We start from the raw sequence: 17497 nt of genomic DNA on the forward strand, positions 1-17497 counted from the left end.
ATAGAGATCTTAAGCGTTTTTTTGAGGAGAATGGCGTACGTTCAGAAATTAGAATGAAAATAGTAAGATGTTCAACTACAAGAGAAACGACGCATTCTACATTGACAAGGGATTGCAGTCTGCTCCTATATCGACAAGGGATATAAAGAATCAGTCATTGACAAAGGATAAATACACCCAGCTTTTAAACACCCAGCTTCCATGATGCCAGTGTGAAGGAAAACTAATAAAGGTTTTCAAAAACACACCAGCTTCCATGATGCTGCCAGTCCTAAGCCTGGATAAAGTGTAACGGGAAGCTATTTACACTTTGTGTCGCAGATGACGGTGTCGCAACTGTCATGGAATATATTTTCCATACAGTGTGCCATATGGCTGCAGAAATGCTAGTATCGCATACGACGGTGTCGCAAAAGTCGTGGATTCATTTTCTTTTACGTCCCAGGAGAAATATAATGTTCCATAAACTTCTAGACAATGATTATAATTATGTTTTCTTTTTAATATGAATATATTTTATACTCTACAATCACTTCAATAACTTTGTGATTTTCATTCCAGATGCGAAGTGCGTTCTGGCCCAGAGTTCTTGCTTCGAAGCTACGAGTTCCACAAGAACCACACATTCCGACTGCTTCAGTTCTATTACATGGACGAATCGTGTTCGTCTCCTGCATACACCATCGTCGCATGGGGAGGGTACAAGCTGGGGACACAGTCTTGGATCACCGTGGGGGCCACTGAGGGGCACTATGTCCTCAACAAAGTCTCCGTGGTCGCCCACAACGACGACGCCGCTGAAGACTTGGCGCAGAAGGTGAACTCAACATGTCCGGGACTGGTGAAACAAATATGGCGCCCCCATCGTGCATACTCCATATTGAAATTCGGCGCCAGCTCGCCCAGGAAAGCGTCGGCGAAGAACCTGGTGCTGAAGAGTCTGCGATCGCGACGGAAGAAGCATCGTAGTGGTCATCACAACCATCGGAGGCGGAATACAGCGGCGCGTTCGAAGGCTAGGAAGCAGACGCGCACCAGGCGACTTGATCTGGACTGCCTGTCCGCTCTCAACATTGTTTTTCATGAGCTGCAGCTGATCCGGACCCAGAGCTGGCCTGCGAAGCTGTCGCAGAACGTTAAGCCGCGGAAAGAGCTTCTGTTGGGAGACATCCATTCGTCTCCAGAGAAGAGATTTGCTTATAAACCAACGGCTTTCCAGATGCCAATCATCCACACTGATCACGTAAGTAGACAATTCTTATTCATTGTGTATATTTTAGTTACACATTTACTTTAACCAGTGTTTTGAAAGTAATTAGTTACTTCTATTGCCGTTACCAGTAACTGAAGTAGGAGAAATTTTAATGGTAACCAGCTTTCTTTTAAAAGTAACTGAAACTGTAACGAAATTACTTTCTGAAACAGAAGTAATGTTACAACAGTTACTTTAAATGTGTAACGTGGGGGAAGATGTAAATTTGGCAACTCTGTTTCCAACTATGTGTATTCTCTGGATGCTAAGGTGAACGGATCTTCGTGGAATCGCCTAAGACAAGGAAGCTAGGCTTCGGTGAATGAATAGCGTGTGTTCAATTGCAATTTGTCATTTCTAATTATATGCGAAGGCGTCCCTGTTTTGGGTGGATTGCTGTATTCACTGAAAATGCCGTAGCCTAATTAGAAAGATGCCATTGTTTCAGTGGTGCCAACTTACATGGGAATGTGGTGCTCGAGGCCACAAAATAATTTGCCTGTTACTATAAAAAACCTTCTTAAGAATACAAAAGGTTTATCATAAGCTTAAAGAATTCTCATAACTTAATTACTGTTATCAAAATATTTTATTGTTTCAAGTCCACTTTATGCACAGATAGGCTGGTAAGAACTGGACCTACAGTTTAAAGTTGAGTACGAACCACTATGTGCCTTTACTGAGTAAGGAAACCCGCACCCCTTGATAACAAAGCGACGACTTTACCATCGGCGAAGCTATACAGGGTGTCCTAAGAAAACTTCAAAATCGGTTGGGTGCTGCTAGATATCATAAAAAACAGTAACGTTTCCTTGAAACATTATACAGGGTGTTCCGTTCAAATCTCCATAATTTCAATTAATTACTGTGAACGAAGTACGATGAATTGTGAAATAATTGTAACACAAAATGAAAGGCCAGATCTTCAAGTTTTGTTTTCCTGACTTGAAGTTGTCCGTTTGCTCACTACGCAGCGCCACGGTCGCATAAATAAAAATGTCGACTGTTCAACAACGCGCGCAGGAAGTGGTGTGGTATGCTGAGACAAAATCTGTGATTGCAACGCAACGAAATTTCAGACAAGTGTACGGAGGAGTCGCACCTGATGCTAAATCAAATAGGCTGTGGTATAGTAAGTTTCTAACAACCAGCAGTGTCCTAAAACAATCTGGTGGAGCTTGCCGTCGTGTGTTGGAGGGAAAGGTGGAAGAAATTCGACCTGATCTCACTCCGCTGGACTTCTTCCTCTGGGGTTACGTCAAGAATCGTGTGTTTGCGACTCCAGTGAATAACATCCCAGAGTTACGAACCTGCATACGTGATACGATTGCAACAGTAACAGGGGACATGTTGGAGAGAACATGGCAAGAAGTTGAATACAGACTGGATACTGTTCGTGCTACCAATGGGGCACATGGGGGTGTAATAGTGTGTGGAAAATAAAATTTATGAGTTTTCTTCAATTCTCTGAAATTTCATTGCTCTATCATTCATACTTTCCTTTCTACGATTAATTGAAATTAGGTAGATTTGAAGGGAACACCCGCTACAAGCGCTGAAAATCAAACCTGTATGTATGCAACCCAGTAAACAATCGCTCATATATGACTTCCAGGAATGCGTGACAAGGTTGCCAAACCACTGTGCAATTTCATAATAATTTGTTACATCTCCAGTGTGATATACTTTTCACTGTTCTATATTATTTACATCACCCGTAATAACATAATTATTAGGAAAATAGCGGAACCAGGATGAGAATCGATAGGCACTAAAACTCTCAAAATAGGCAGGCACAAAAGCACCAAAAATACAAAATAGGCACTAAAAATTGATGAACATTGACAGATTAGGCACTCAGAGAGCAGTTCGAAGTAGACACTTATGACTAAAATACACAAAAACAGCAGCGGGACCGTTTAATTACGTCGAAATTTTTTTTAATCGACAGATTTCAATGTTTTATGTAATGTAAAAGTGGTTCCAGCGTTAGGAAAGCACAAATAACTGAGATATTTGATACCAAAGAATGGCACACGTAAGTTAAAACGTGCAATTTCGAAGTATTTTCGCCGCCTTTTGTTAGTAAAAAATGTTTGTATATATACTAAAATAGCGAAAGAACACGCCGAAAATAACTATAAATACCAAACCTAACAATCCTAACCTAACTACGTAAAATTATAGCTGTTGTTGTGGAAAGTCGTTTTGGGTGCTATATTCACTTGCGTGAAGCCTTCGAGCTGTTCTGCTTCACAGTAAAGTAACATGCTAATATAGCAGACGTACTTTAGTTCACAATAAGACATTTCCAGGAGCTAAAATCAACTGGATTGGATTGGATTCTTGTGTATTGCTATTGTGTTAGACTGTTGCGGAAATTCTGGTGTGGGAGACTGAGAATTATTTTTTTGGAGGATGCAATATCCACTCTTCAATATAAACAGTAATTGGATTGGATTGGTTTGTTTTAGGTCCACTTTATGCACAGTAAGGCTAATCGGGACTGGACCTACAGTTTAAAGTGAGATCCGAACCACTATGTGCCTCCACCGGAAACGAACCCGGGACCCCTTGATTACAAGGCGACGACGCTACCACTGCGCCATCGGGAGGCCTAAAATCAACTAAATCTTCATAAACCATGCAAGATATTTCACATTCTCTAGGGGTACAGAGGGTCGAGGGTACAGATAAATCCTGCTCCACAACACTGAAGGAATGTGAAAAAGTACTTGTCAAAACAAAAGAGCTTGAAGAATATTAATTACAGATCGCCAAAACTCCCCTTGCCATGAAGTTACTTCGTATATTTGAAAATGTACAAGTTACGTAAGGTTGATTGACTTTTTTTATGATAATTGCCTTGTTCATAAAAACTTTAAGATGGAATGCACATATACTTTTGGGGTCCATTGACAGTCTGCGTGCGCCCTAGAGAATTACGTCGATGTTTTTAATCGAAATATTTCGATGTTTTAGGCCAGTGGTTCCCAAAGTGTGAGCCGCGGCGCCCTGGGGCGCTTTGACTGGCTTACAGAGGCGTCGCGAAATTTTCCAATATTTTCAGTGAAATGACACTTATTCCAAATATGTGCTTACTTAGTACTTTTTACATGTAAAATGTTTCTGAATTTGAAATATGTGTTTATTTTTTAACTTAAGGCAAGCAACCTAACCACTCTAACTGAGCGCTACAAGTGTAAAGCCCCTATCACACGGAACTGGGTTCTTTTAGTAGGAATGTCCTAGTTAGCGCTGAACTTACTTTCTAGGTAGCAATCATGGCCGCCTGGCTGACTGGTTGACTGGTTTGGAGGAATAGGACATGTTCTAATTGCTTTACTTTCCTCGACTGGATTCTGTGGAACAGCCAATCAGAGCAAAGTTTTGCCATGTGAAGATAATCTGTGAGTGTGCAAAGGAGCATGAAAGGTGCGTTTAGTTACATCATCTATGCTGAGTGCACTGTGTTTACATTTGAAACAACTAAAATATTCTTCCATACGTGTACAGTAAACGTTGTAAAGTATGTATTTAAGCAGCGCCATTGTTTTGTATCTAATAACGTTTTATACGAAACGTTATTCCTCTCGGTTGAATAGTTATCGGCTTTTAAAAATGTGAAGTGATACATTGTTTACTCCTCACGCGGCCGCCATTACAACTTCCCTCGTATGGGAACAAAAGTCTATCGACAAGTACGCTGATAAGTATCGTGTGATGCGAAAACTAGCAAATTGATAGCCAGTCCAGCGCCAACTAAGGCATATCTACTGGAAATCCAGTTCCGTGTGAATCGGGCTTTAGATAGGCCTACATTCTGAGTTGGGCGCCGCGGAAAAATATTGAAACGCAAAGGGCGCCGTGAAATGAAAAAGTTTGGGAACCTCTGTTTAGCAATATAAAATTTGTTTCAGGTCGTTGAAATCTAAGTAAAAAATGTAACTCTGAGAACTACCACAGTTTTTATTCGTAAAAACTGGACCTACTTCTATTGCGAAGTGGTTAGCACAGAGCGCTACAATGACAGGGGACCCAGAGTTCAAATTCCACCTTGGACATTGGTGTTCTTTATAAGTATCCCTTCATGAATTTCATCACTCTTCCTTATCGTTGCGATTAACTAAAAGTGTCAGGATGTGACAGTCAGATTTACCGTCATTATTATTCATGTATGTAGCGGTAAAAAGACGTGTTGATTCAAAGTGTTGAGTGTTTTAATTTGTAAGATTACATATTTGATTTTTGCCAAGCCGACGGGAGGAACGAGAGGTTCGCGTGTGTTAAGGGCGAGCACCTGAAGGGTCACGCTATGCGTCTAAAGCTTAGGAAATTCGACCGTAATGACAAACATTTAAATATCTCGGTTTCCAACGGTCAGATTCATGTGAAACTTATACCAGCGCAGCGGCATGTGCGCAAGGACGGATGTGTGGAGTTTCGTCACGATCAAGCGACAATTACGGACGCCAGATCAAATCGGTCCTAATTGATCAGTTTGTGGACAGCGATTGCATCTGAGCTATGGGCGACAGCCAGGCGGAAGCTTAATCCGCGCAAGTAAACTGAGGACACGGTCCGTCCTAGTTTGGAGACAATAGAGCGTGGTGGAATAACCTCTCCGGAAGCGTCACTCCAACGTGCGCCTAGCGTCCTTTTTCAAAATCCAAATAAAACGAAGGACATGGTTTTTCGATACACAGTCTTACCGCGATCCTTGTAACGAGAGCAGCTCCGTGCTACCTCTCCATATACAGTTTTGCCGCGATTCTTGGAACGAGAGCACCTTCGTGCTACCTTTCGTGTACAGTGGACTTTGTTGTGTTGTGCGAACACCAGTGTGTGTCATAGGCAGTAAGTCTACACGAGTGCGCCTACCTCAACCGCTGGGGGAAGTTGAAGCGAAACCGTGTTTCCGTGATTACCTTACGCCATTTATAATTTTTGAGAAACGAGGAACACCGGAAACTATGGCGGGCTAGAGGGAGAAGAGAGATGAGGGCGTTACGTCGATTCGCCCGATGTCAGAGGAAACTACGCCGATGATGCCTATCCGCCGCCATGGAGAGAGAGAAAACGTCGAACGCCGCCCCATTGATACGTCGATGATGCCTACCATCCGCCACGTTGACGCCCCGACGACGCCTACCATCCGCCACGTTGACGCCCCGACGACGCCTACCAGCCGCGACAGAGAGACGTAGAGAGAGATGTTGACGCCCCGACGACGCCTACCATCCGCCACGTTGACGCCCCGACGACGCCTACCAGCCGCGACAGAGAGACGTAGAGAGAGATGTTGACGCCCCGACGACGCCGACGACGCCTACAACGACCGCTCAGATGCGACGTCCGAACCGCGCCATACCACGGAGATCCACCGATCCTGAGAGGAAGAGGAGCCGGGGAACTAGGTGTTTGAACACGTTTCGCATCCCCATCGTCGCGACCAAGGAAACCTTCCGTGTGAATACCATGTGTTTTTCAATCGCCCATAACGACGCCAGGATGCACCTCGGAAGCTGAGAGTTGGTAATGTATTCACCTGTGTGATTGTCAGCACGTGACGGCCCGATTGATTTAGAAAACGCCCACTCAACTCGAAATTTTATATCGAACTCCCGTCGCGCTTGTCATTTGTAATTTATTCGTCTCAGGTCAATTTTTCTTATTCCTTGTGATATTTTTCTTAATGGTCTTAAATTTATTGTTGTTTGTGCTCCTATGTATTTGTCTAAAGTGCGTACTATTAGAGTAAAGCGCCGCCCGCTTAATTGCACATTCTACTTGAGGTTTGTTCATTTTTATGTGTCAGCGCTGTGTCGCTGCTAGCTATGTCCGGTCGCATATGTGATTATTTGTTAAAGTATTTGCCTGGTAATGTGAATTGCTCGTCGCGGCGAAGTGTTTAAGTCCCGCCTGCTAGAGAGTATATGTTTGCGCCACTCAACGGAGGTTATTTGTTATGTTTGGAACCACGTGAGGTCTTGTAAAAGGAAAACGTCCGCCCACGTGAATGTAATTGCCGTTGAGACGCCTTTGTTTATACTGGTCAAGTAATGTATGGTCACCGCGCCGACTAGTTTCTTTTTAAAAAACAAAAGGTGAACTTAAGTAAGGGCTGGCTAGGATTTAAGTAGCACTGGAGCAAAATCACAAATGACCTGATTAGACAAAAAGTAAGATAAAATTAATTGAGAATGCAATAATTAGGGCTTGTCGTCATAAAACCTGTACATGTCATGTATAATTTCTTGTGTCGATGACCCCATGAGGATTGAATCTGAGAGAGAATGTGAGAGTGCAAGTGTGGGGACCTGTAATAATTCCATTTTTTGTTGGTTATGAATAGAATATACTTTTTATTTTCATGTTAATTTTGGGCTATATCATTTTCGTATGCATGTCGCTACCCGTGATTTTCAGGTACGCAGCTAGCCGCTTCCCGGCTACAGGTAAAGAGGTGGTAATTTGAAAGTACATATGTCTTTGTTTTTATTCGATATGGCTTATTACTCTGCACTGTTGGTCACCGGTTCCTACACACGAACTTAACCTGGACCGTAACGCTATTTCGCTTGTCCGAGGGAGATTTTGCCGCCTCTATCTAGGTAGTGGTAGCATTTGTTTTCCCGGGCAGGGGAGGGCGTAGCATACATTTTTGGCGCCGCGAACAGGGGACCGGTTTTTTTTAAAAAAAATCGAAAGCATCATCAGTGCAGGAGCAACATACATTTTTGGCGCCGCGAACACAGGGACCGGTATATTTTAAATCGAAAGCACCCTCAGTGCAGGTGCATATGTCGTTTTTGTAAGGGCTACGTCAGGCGTATTTCGGTGTCATGTAACTGTGTTTCATTGTGAGATTTTATTGTTTTATTTTTGATGTGAGGTGGTAATTGAGATATTAGGCGTTTATTTTGTTAAGGCAATAGGGCAGCTACTTAAGGCGTTAGGCATTTTAAAATTTTTGTTTGGCATATGGCATTAGGCGTTAAGTTGTGTTCTGGCAAAAGGGGAATCGACCGCCCTTATATTTTTTCGTTTGTGAATTGTTTAAATATATATTGGTATATATTGTGAGCGCTCACGTTTACGCTTGTCAGCGAGCATTGAGAATCGACCGAGGGTTGAATATTTGATTTCATGAAATTGCGCAACCGCCGCATCGAGAACTTAAACATGAGTGACGTAAGGGTGATTTGCGATGTCTGCAGCGAGGAGTTCCCAGAAAGTGAAAACGTCGGCACAGCTAGACAGGTTTGTTCCCGGTGCGATCTCCCGTTAAGTCCACGTGAAGGAACCAGTCTACCGAACAGCGGGGGGCAAGCCAATGAGACCAGCGCGCAACAGGTTTCTCCGGGAGGTGCAGAACGGGTCGACGAAGCAGCTAGCCTCAGTGGTACCAGCTCCCAACAGATCATCGAGATGCTACTGCGGATGGAAGCCAAGATGGAAGCCACGCGAAGCGGAATTGAAGCCTCGCTCGAAGCCAAGATAGAGGCCATCAGCACCCAGATGCGAGTGACGGAAGACCGCGTCCAGGAGACCATCCGTACTTCCGGTGAGGTGATAACGCAAGAACTCGTCACTCGGGTACAGGAATGCGAATCCCGTGTCGAAGCCAAAATCGCCGAAACCAACGTGCGGATCGACCGGCAAGAGAACCAGATGGCAACACTGTCTCAGAGCGTGCGCGACCAGGAGGAAGGTATGCAGCAGATGGCCCGACAATGTGTGCAGCTGGAAGCGACATGTGACCGTGGCATAGACACCCTGGGGCGACAAGTGAGAGAAATTTCAGTTCGAGCCGAAGGGAATTCCGAACGGATTGAGGACCTCGAGATGAAAGTGCGTCAACTGAGCATAACTAGCAGCGGCACTTCACAATCGTCGCGGGAACCCAGATCGACGTCACCACCGGCAGCCGACGTCGCCACTTGTTCGAACGGGGAAAGCGACCAGCGAGCTCCAGAAACGCCCCGCCCCCTTCGAAGAGAAGACACTGCGTCACCACGGTTGAGTCCGCGCCGCGAGCAGAGGGACGAGGATGTACAGTTAGGACAGCCGGCCGCCAGGAGGGCTCTGTTTCCGCCCGAATACCGGAAGCACTTCAAAAAATTTTCGGGTGCTGACAGAATTCTTCCTTCCACGTACCTCGAGGAATTTAATTCTACCGCCCGTGAGTTAGGTCTGACAGACGAGGATAGGCTTCTGATTCTGAAAGGTTTAATGCAGGACCGGGCCAAAAACTGGATGGACAGGAACGAGGGGAACTTCAATTCATATGAGGAGTTCAAAGAAGCGTTTCTCACTTATTTTCAACGTCCCCTGCAGGTCGAGAGGATGCTGATGCAGGTGCGAAACGAACGATATGACAGGGGCGGAGGACTCACGTATGCCCAGTACTTTTGGAAACGGTACAATGAGTTCAAGTCTCTGCAACCCCAAATGACTACGGCGGAGATAATAGCCGCTCTGGTGTACCATTTTCCACATGAAATTCGTCGTCACCTCAATGGAGCATGCGTGTTTGACGCCGACGCGATGTCCCTCACACTGGAAAACCTGTTTCAGTGCGAGGAGGAGAGGCAGAAAACCAGGGGTGAGAAGTTTAGCAAGCGGCACCGACCGGAAGATGATTCGTCGCACCGGAATAAACACCCGCGCGTTCATCTAGTCCAGCAGGGATGGAGAGGACAGCACCACGCTCCAGGGGCTGAAAGGAACCGCCAGCTGCAAGATCCACCTTCACCGCAACGAAGACGCCCGTTCAGAGGCAGGAGACGGCGTGGAGGTAAGACTCGTGCGTCGCCAAGGAGAAACGACGGCTTTTTTCAGAACGGCCAAGTCCGGGATGGATTCTATCAGCGCAACGTACATAGCAGATCGGTCAGCCCGGAGTCAGATCGAGGAGATGCAGGACGCCGTGGAGCGAGAATCCCATGGAGCCCAGCGAGAGACACGAACAGGCCAAATTCGAGACACGGTTCGCCCAGGTACGAAAGAGAGAGCGACGTAAGAATGCAAGCTGACACGTAAATGCTCACATCTTGTTCTGGTTTTGTATATATACTCTCCATATTATGTTTATATTCAGGATGTTGTTATATGTGTTATGTAACTGAAAGGTCACAGTGTCCGTGCAGTTCAGAGAGTAAAATTTTTATACACAGGGTGTTCATGTATTTGCTTGTCAATTTTTATATACAGGGTGTTCATGTATTTGCTTGTCAATTTTTATATACAGGGTGTTCATGTATTTGCTTGTCAATTTTTATATACAGGGTGTTCATGTATTTGTTGGACAATTTTATATACAGTGTGTTCAAGGATTTGTAACAAACAAAAAATTTCTGTCCCTGTGTAGAGCGAATTTTTCACGCTTACGAAATCCTTGGAAGAAGGAGAGGGGCGAGGTTGTGACAGTCAGATTTACCGTCATTCTTATTCATGTATGTAGCGGTAAAAAGACGTGTTGATTCAAAGTGTTGAGTGTTTTAATTTGTAAGATTACATATTTGATTTTTGCCAAGCCGACGGGAGGAACGAGAGGTTCGCGTGTGTTAAGGGCGAGCACCTGAAGGGTCACGCTATGCGTCTAAAGCTTAGGAAATTCGACCGTAATGACAAACATTTAAATATCTCGGTTTCCAACGGTCAGATTCATGTGAAACTTATACCAGCGCAGCGGCATGTGTGCAAGGACGGATGTGTGGAGTTTCGTCACGATCAAGCAACAATTACGGACGCCAGATCAAATCGGTTCTAATTGATCAGTTTGTGGACAGCGATTGCAACTGAGCTATGGGCGACAGCCAGGCGGAAGCTTAATCCGCGCAAGTAAACTGAGGACACGGTCCGTCCTAGTTTGGAGACAATAGAGCGTGGTGGAATAACCTCTCCGGAAGCGTCACTCCAACGTGCGCCTAGCGTCCTTTTTCAAAATCCAAATAAAACGAAGGACATGGTTTTTCGATACACAGTCTTACCGCGATCCTTGTAACGAGAGCAGCTCCGTGCTACCTCTCCATATACAGTTTTGCCGCGATTCTTGGAACGAGAGCACCTTCGTGCTACCTTTCGTGTACAGTGGACTTTGTTGTGTTGTGCGAACACCAGTGTGTGTGATAGGCAGTAAGTCTACACGAGTGCGCCTACCTCAACCGCTGGGGGAAGTTGAAGCGAAACCGTGTTTCCGTGATTACCTTACGCCATTTATAATTTTTGAGAAACGAGGAACACCGGAAACTATGGCGGGCTAGAGGGAGAAGAGAGATGAGGGCGTTACGTCGATTCGCCCGATGTCAGAGGAAACTACGCCGATGATGCCTATCCGCCGCCATGGAGAGAGAGAAAACGTCGAACGCCGCCCCATTGATACGTCGATGATGCCTACCATCCGCCACGTTGACGCCCCGACGACGCCTACCATCCGCCACGTTGACGCCCCGACGACGCCTACCAGCCGCGACAGAGAGACGTAGAGAGAGATGTTGACGCCCCGACGACGCCGACGACGCCTACAACGACCGCTCAGATGCGACGTCCGAACCGCGCCATACCACGGAGATCCACCGATCCTGAGAGGAAGAGGAGCCGGGGAACTAGGTGTTTGAACACGTTTCGCATCCCCATCGTCGCGACCAAGGAAACCTTCCGTGTGAATACCATGTGTTTTTCAATCGCCCATAACGACGCCAGGATGCACCTCGGAAGCTGAGAGTTGGTAATGTATTCACCTGTGTGATTGTCAGCACGTGACGGCCCGATTGATTTAGAAAACGCCCACTCAACTCGAAATTTTATATCGAACTCCCGTCGCGCTTGTCATTTGTAATTTATTCGTCTCAGGTCAATTTTTCTTATTCCTTGTGATATTTTTCTTAATGGTCTTAAATTTATTGTTGTTTGTGCTCCTATGTATTTGTCTAAAGTGCGTACTATTAGAGTAAAGCGCCGCCCGCTTAATTGCACATTCTACTTGAGGTTTGTTCATTTTTATGCGTCAGCGCTGTGTCGCTGCTAGCTATGTCCGGTCGCATATGTGATTATTTGTTAAAGTATTTGCCTGGTAATGTGAATTGCTCGTCGCGGCGAAGTGTTTAAGTCCCGCCTGCTAGAGAGTATATGTTTGCGCCACTCAACGGAGGTTATTTGTTATGTTTGGAACCACGTGAGGTCTTGTAAAAGGAAAACGTCCGCCCACGTGAATGTAATTGCCGTTGAGACGCCTTTGTTTATACTGGTCAAGTAATGTATGGTCACCGCGCCGACTAGTTTCTTTTTAAAAAACAAAAGGTGAACTTAAGTAAGGGCTGGCTAGGATTTAAGTAGCACTGGAGCAAAATCACAAATGACCTGATTAGACAAAAAGTAAGATAAAATTAATTGAGAATGCAATAATTAGGGCTTGTCGTCATAAAACCTGTACATGTCATGTATAATTTCTTGTGTCGATGACCCCATGAGGATTGAATCTGAGAGAGAATGTGAGAGTGCAAGTGTGGGGACCTGTAATAATTCCATTTTTTGTTGGTTATGAATAGAATATACTTTTTATTTTCATGTTAATTTTGGGCTATATCATTTTCGTATGCATGTCGCTACCCGTGATTTTCAGGTACGCAGCTAGCCGCTTCCCGGCTACAGGTAAAGAGGTGGTAATTTGAAAGTACATATGTCTTTGTTTTTATTCGATATGGCTTATTACTCTGCACTGTTGGTCACCGGTTCCTACACACGAACTTAACCTGGACCGTAACGCTATTTCGCTTGTCCGAGGGAGATTTTGCCGCCTCTATCTAGGTAGTGGTAGCATTTGTTTTCCCGGGCAGGGGAGGGCGTAGCAAGGAAAGCAATAGTAAAATAACAAAAATTAAATCAAATCGTAAAAACCGGTTTTATGCGCGTTCAAATACTGAAAACAAAAATGTGTAAATGACAATGCCACCAAACAAGCTTAGCACTCCAAATAGTCTATAACAAAAACGTGGAAAATTACTACGTATCAGGGTTGAATCTAAGAGTTGTTCTCGTTCAGTCTGTCGCTAAAAAAAAAATCAACGTCATTTTCAAGGAGGTACAGCGGGTCAACGGCCCCCAATATCTATTGTAAACTTATTGATTTTTGTCATTAATATTTTTGTTTATGAAGTGGTAGGCTTTGGTGTTGCTTTGGATTGCTGTGCCGGGTGCTTTATTCACTTGCGTGAAGTCTTTAGGTTGGGCTACGTCAGGTTAAAGTAACAGATGCACCACAACACATCTCCGCGAACAAAAAGAACGGAAAACGTTCAGAAACAACAAAAACTTCACAAAGAGTGAAATAATTTTGACTTTCTATCCGGAGTACAGAGGGTCAAGGTTACGTACTTTTTAATAGACATACAACGAGGCACAAAAACCAACATGTTTCGTTAAACTTTCGGTAACAGTTTCATGCATCGGAGACACATTCCTTCATTTTTACAGAAGAAACTACTTACGAAAATGAGTTTCTGTAAGGTTTCCAACGTTCGTCGAGGTATTTTCTTTCATCATGGAATCTATTTGACCCGGAAATCATGTAGTTCTCAAGATAAATATCTCACCGACGCACAAGTGCATTGCTTTCGCTACGTGAACCGGATGCTGCATACGTTTGATGACGTAACCCCCTGTCAGTGTCTCCAATCCCTATTTTAAAAATTATGCTTGCCGAACCTAACCAAACCTAACATAACCTTATCGGAAATGGTTCGTGGGGCTATCCGTGAATGGTTCGTGGGGCTATCTGTCAGCTATCCGTGTATAATGTACAATTTGCATACATGACGAACAGGATAGTAGGTATTTTTTGGTGAAGAAGTTTGGAAACACTGCATAACCACGACGTTAGTCAAGCTGTGTCCGCCATATTCTGTGTTACGGAAGCAAAGAAAGGAATAATAAAAATTGCTCTCTATGTGAAAAATTGTGTTTGTTTTCGTGTAAAAAACATAGTGGCACCTTGAACTATGTTCCACAATACACAATTGGTAAGAACGAACCATGCGAAACACAAAATATCCGATTTTAATGTGTCCCCGATCCATGAAACTGGTAATAAATTTACATATAGAAACATTACCTGTTTCGATTGGCCGAACACCTCTCGCTCGTTTATTTCGTCACTTTTTACATTCCTACTTACGTATTGTGCATTACGAAATATTCTTTAAGGTGTGACGTTTTCTGACGAAAATAATGGCAATAACACTAATTATTGTTCGTTCTTTTCTCGCTTGCTTAAGACACAATATGGCTGGTACAGCTTCAGTAGCGTCGATGATCAGTTGGTATACAGTGTTTCCAACCTTCTTAACCGAGAAATGCCCCACGAACCATTCACGGATAGCACCAAACCCATCCCATATAGCCCCACAAACCATTCACGGTAAGGTTAGGTTAGGTTCGGTTAGGTTAGGCAAACATAGTTAAAATTTGGGGTCGTAGTATTATCGGGAATGTATATTTCGTTTTTTCATCTTCTTGCAAAACACCCCGTCGTTGGAAACACTGACAGGAGGTTACATCATGAACATCCGCTTCACGTTGAGCAAACAAGGAACAACAACGGCAATTGTGCGTCGGAGAGATATTTTTCGTGAAAAACACATTATTTTCCGCTCCAGCAGATTCTACGACAGGGACGGCGACAGGGGTGGGCACGGGTGGGCAAACGCCCACCCAAAAATTCCTGTGCCCACCCGATTGCCCACCCAATCAAATTCAATAAGTACATATAGCCAACTCGGGGATATATGAATGATTAAATATTTAAGTGTAACCTGGTGTTCATAACATGTATATTTTACTTGTGAATATTATCTATGCTGGAAATGTTCATATATTATCAACCCATAAAAAGCCACTTTTGTCATTGTTGAAACAAAAACTGTTATCAAATTAATACTTCAATGTTTAAAAGCAGCTAGTAGGCTTAGGAGGCTCAAAATTATACAGGGTATGATCAAGATTAAATCAGAATTGAGGATGAACTTGAGGACTGCAGCTCCGGGCCTCCACTACGTATATATATATATATATGTATATATATATATATATATATATATGTATATATATATATATATATTCCATATAACCATATATATATGGTTAAAATAATCTCCAAATAAACAAATCTAAACATCATCTTAGCGTTACTTCCACCAGCAACACAATAAATTATTTCGACTTTTTAATTAATATTAGAATAATTTCATCAAGAAGACTTAGTTAGATGGGCAGGCCATGTGACACGAATGGCAGAGGAAAGAATAGTTTACAGGATTCTTGTTGGGAAACCTGATGGTAAGGGACCAGTAGGAAGGCTAAAACGAGGATGGAGGGATAACGTTGAGATGGACCTAAAATAAATCGGCAAGGATGGGAAAGATTGGATTGATCTTGTCCAGGATAGGGACAGGTGGAAGGCTTGTGTTGTTGCAGCCATAAACCTTCGGGTTTAAGTATGCTATAGAGCAGGTATTGTAATTATACGAATATACGTTATTTGAATTCATCTTCTATAATGTATAATGGCTGAGTAGGTACAAATTTTTGCAAAGATTAATGATTAATAGTAGCTCACTGCCTGTTGTGACAATAAAAAGTAGATAACTGCTTGGTTGAAGTTGGATATGCCTGCTGTAGAGTATAATATAATTTTAATTCGCTTTGCATTGAAATTCTAGAAGTGTCCCTTTCTTTTCATTACAATTTTTATATATACCTGTCATCTTCAAATATCAATATGATATACGAAATATCAACTTTATATTCGTTCTACTAATAAGAAGGAATCACAACAATCACTACAATACCGAAGTGAATAAATTTTAATAAATCAGTTATTTATGGAAAAAGCTACAGAATTATTCAAATGCTAATGAGTGGCTTATTCTATTTAGAAATCCTCGTTCCACACATAAATTTTGTCACATGAATCAGCCTAAAATGTCAACAGAATCTGTTGATGCAGCTGAAGTAAAGAAAAAAAGTTATGTCACCAAATATATAGAAGACGATTTTGTTAGTTTGTTTCTAAGCCCACTTCTATGCTCAGATATGCTAATCGGGACTAAACCTACAGTTTAACGTGTAGTCCGAACCCGTGTGCATTGTGCTTCCACCAGAGGAGGGGGGGGGAGTCGAACACAGAACCTCTTCATTATAATGCGACAGCGTTATGCCATTGGGGGAAAAAATATACAGAAATAACTCGCACCAAACGTGGCACTTTATCACCACAGAAGATGCGTCAATTTTAAGAGGGTGATTGCCTGAGACAAATATTTTAGACTTTCGGAAAACAACGTCATTGTTCACGGAATTAGCTGTCTTGATCCTCTAATGAAACGCTGTGCTATTGAAATTACCACCTCAACTTTCTAAGAGGTATAAACTAATGAAACTCCATTTTTGGAAGAGTAAGTTCTGGTTGATTTGTTTTATTGTAAGTTATTTTTCTGCTAATTTTAAAAATGACGACGTTATAAGGTTCAATGGTGATTAGATGAAAGTAACGAAGGGGTGATAACAAACACACGCTGACACTCAAAATACAAACCGTCATAAATTATTACTTTGAAAGTGGTTCCAGGCGCCAGGGACTTGTTGCCCTGAAAGAATAAAGTTTCCAGTGTATGCTGCACAGGATAGAGGTTGACATTCTAGTGTGTTCGAAATGGTCACGAAATACAACCCAATGAAAAATAGATGAAGTATTACTGGTACGGTGATCAACTTCGATGAATTCCTTGTGTCCTAAATCATTTTGTTACCTAAAAAAATATGTTCATGTAACCATACGTGTATTGCTTCTCCCGCATTAGTAATATGACAGTTCTTCAGGAAACGAAGAGCAACTTAGCTAATCATCTCTTAAATTCTGAACAGATTTCTCAATCTTACTTGTTTATTACTTATGACGAGTGATATTTTGTCAAAATAGCCTTTCATTAGCCTAGGGATACTTAATGGACAATGATCAAAGAATTGGTTTCCCGTGTGTGTTTTAAATCAATCCTAATAAGACGTTTATTTTAATCCAAACATTCAGTGGCGGCGATTAGGAGGAGCAGGAAGTGGGGGATGCAGTTCCCCAGCCACATTTTGCCATTTTTTGCCCCCGCACTATGGCCTCTTTATGCTAAGCCTTTTCTACCAAGAAAACGTATATTCAGGGGTGCCCACAGGGGGGATTATAGCGCAGGCTGC

The 17497-nt window shown here is 43.1% G+C and overlaps 2 protein-coding genes across 3 annotated transcripts in view; one reads left to right on the top strand and one right to left on the bottom strand.

The window, feature by feature from the left end:
• Positions 1-17497, bottom strand: part of LOC146005039 (sodium- and chloride-dependent GABA transporter 1-like) — a 191786-nt gene that overhangs the window by 170199 nt on the left and 4090 nt on the right. The gene's annotated exons all lie outside the window — the stretch shown is intronic.
• LOC146005040 (protein APCDD1-like) overlaps positions 1-17497 on the top strand; it is a 119832-nt gene that overhangs the window by 85063 nt on the left and 17272 nt on the right. The window contains exon 3 of the mRNA XM_083144185.1: positions 562-1243. Within this exon, the coding sequence (XP_083000311.1) occupies positions 562-1243 (682 nt within the window). The remainder of the gene's footprint in view (positions 1-561; positions 1244-17497) is intronic.

Source organism: Lepisma saccharinum, chromosome 22 (assembly GCF_977018435.1).
Source record: "Lepisma saccharinum chromosome 22, izLepSacc3.1, whole genome shotgun sequence".
Lineage (NCBI taxonomy): Eukaryota > Metazoa > Arthropoda > Insecta > Zygentoma > Lepismatidae > Lepisma > Lepisma saccharinum.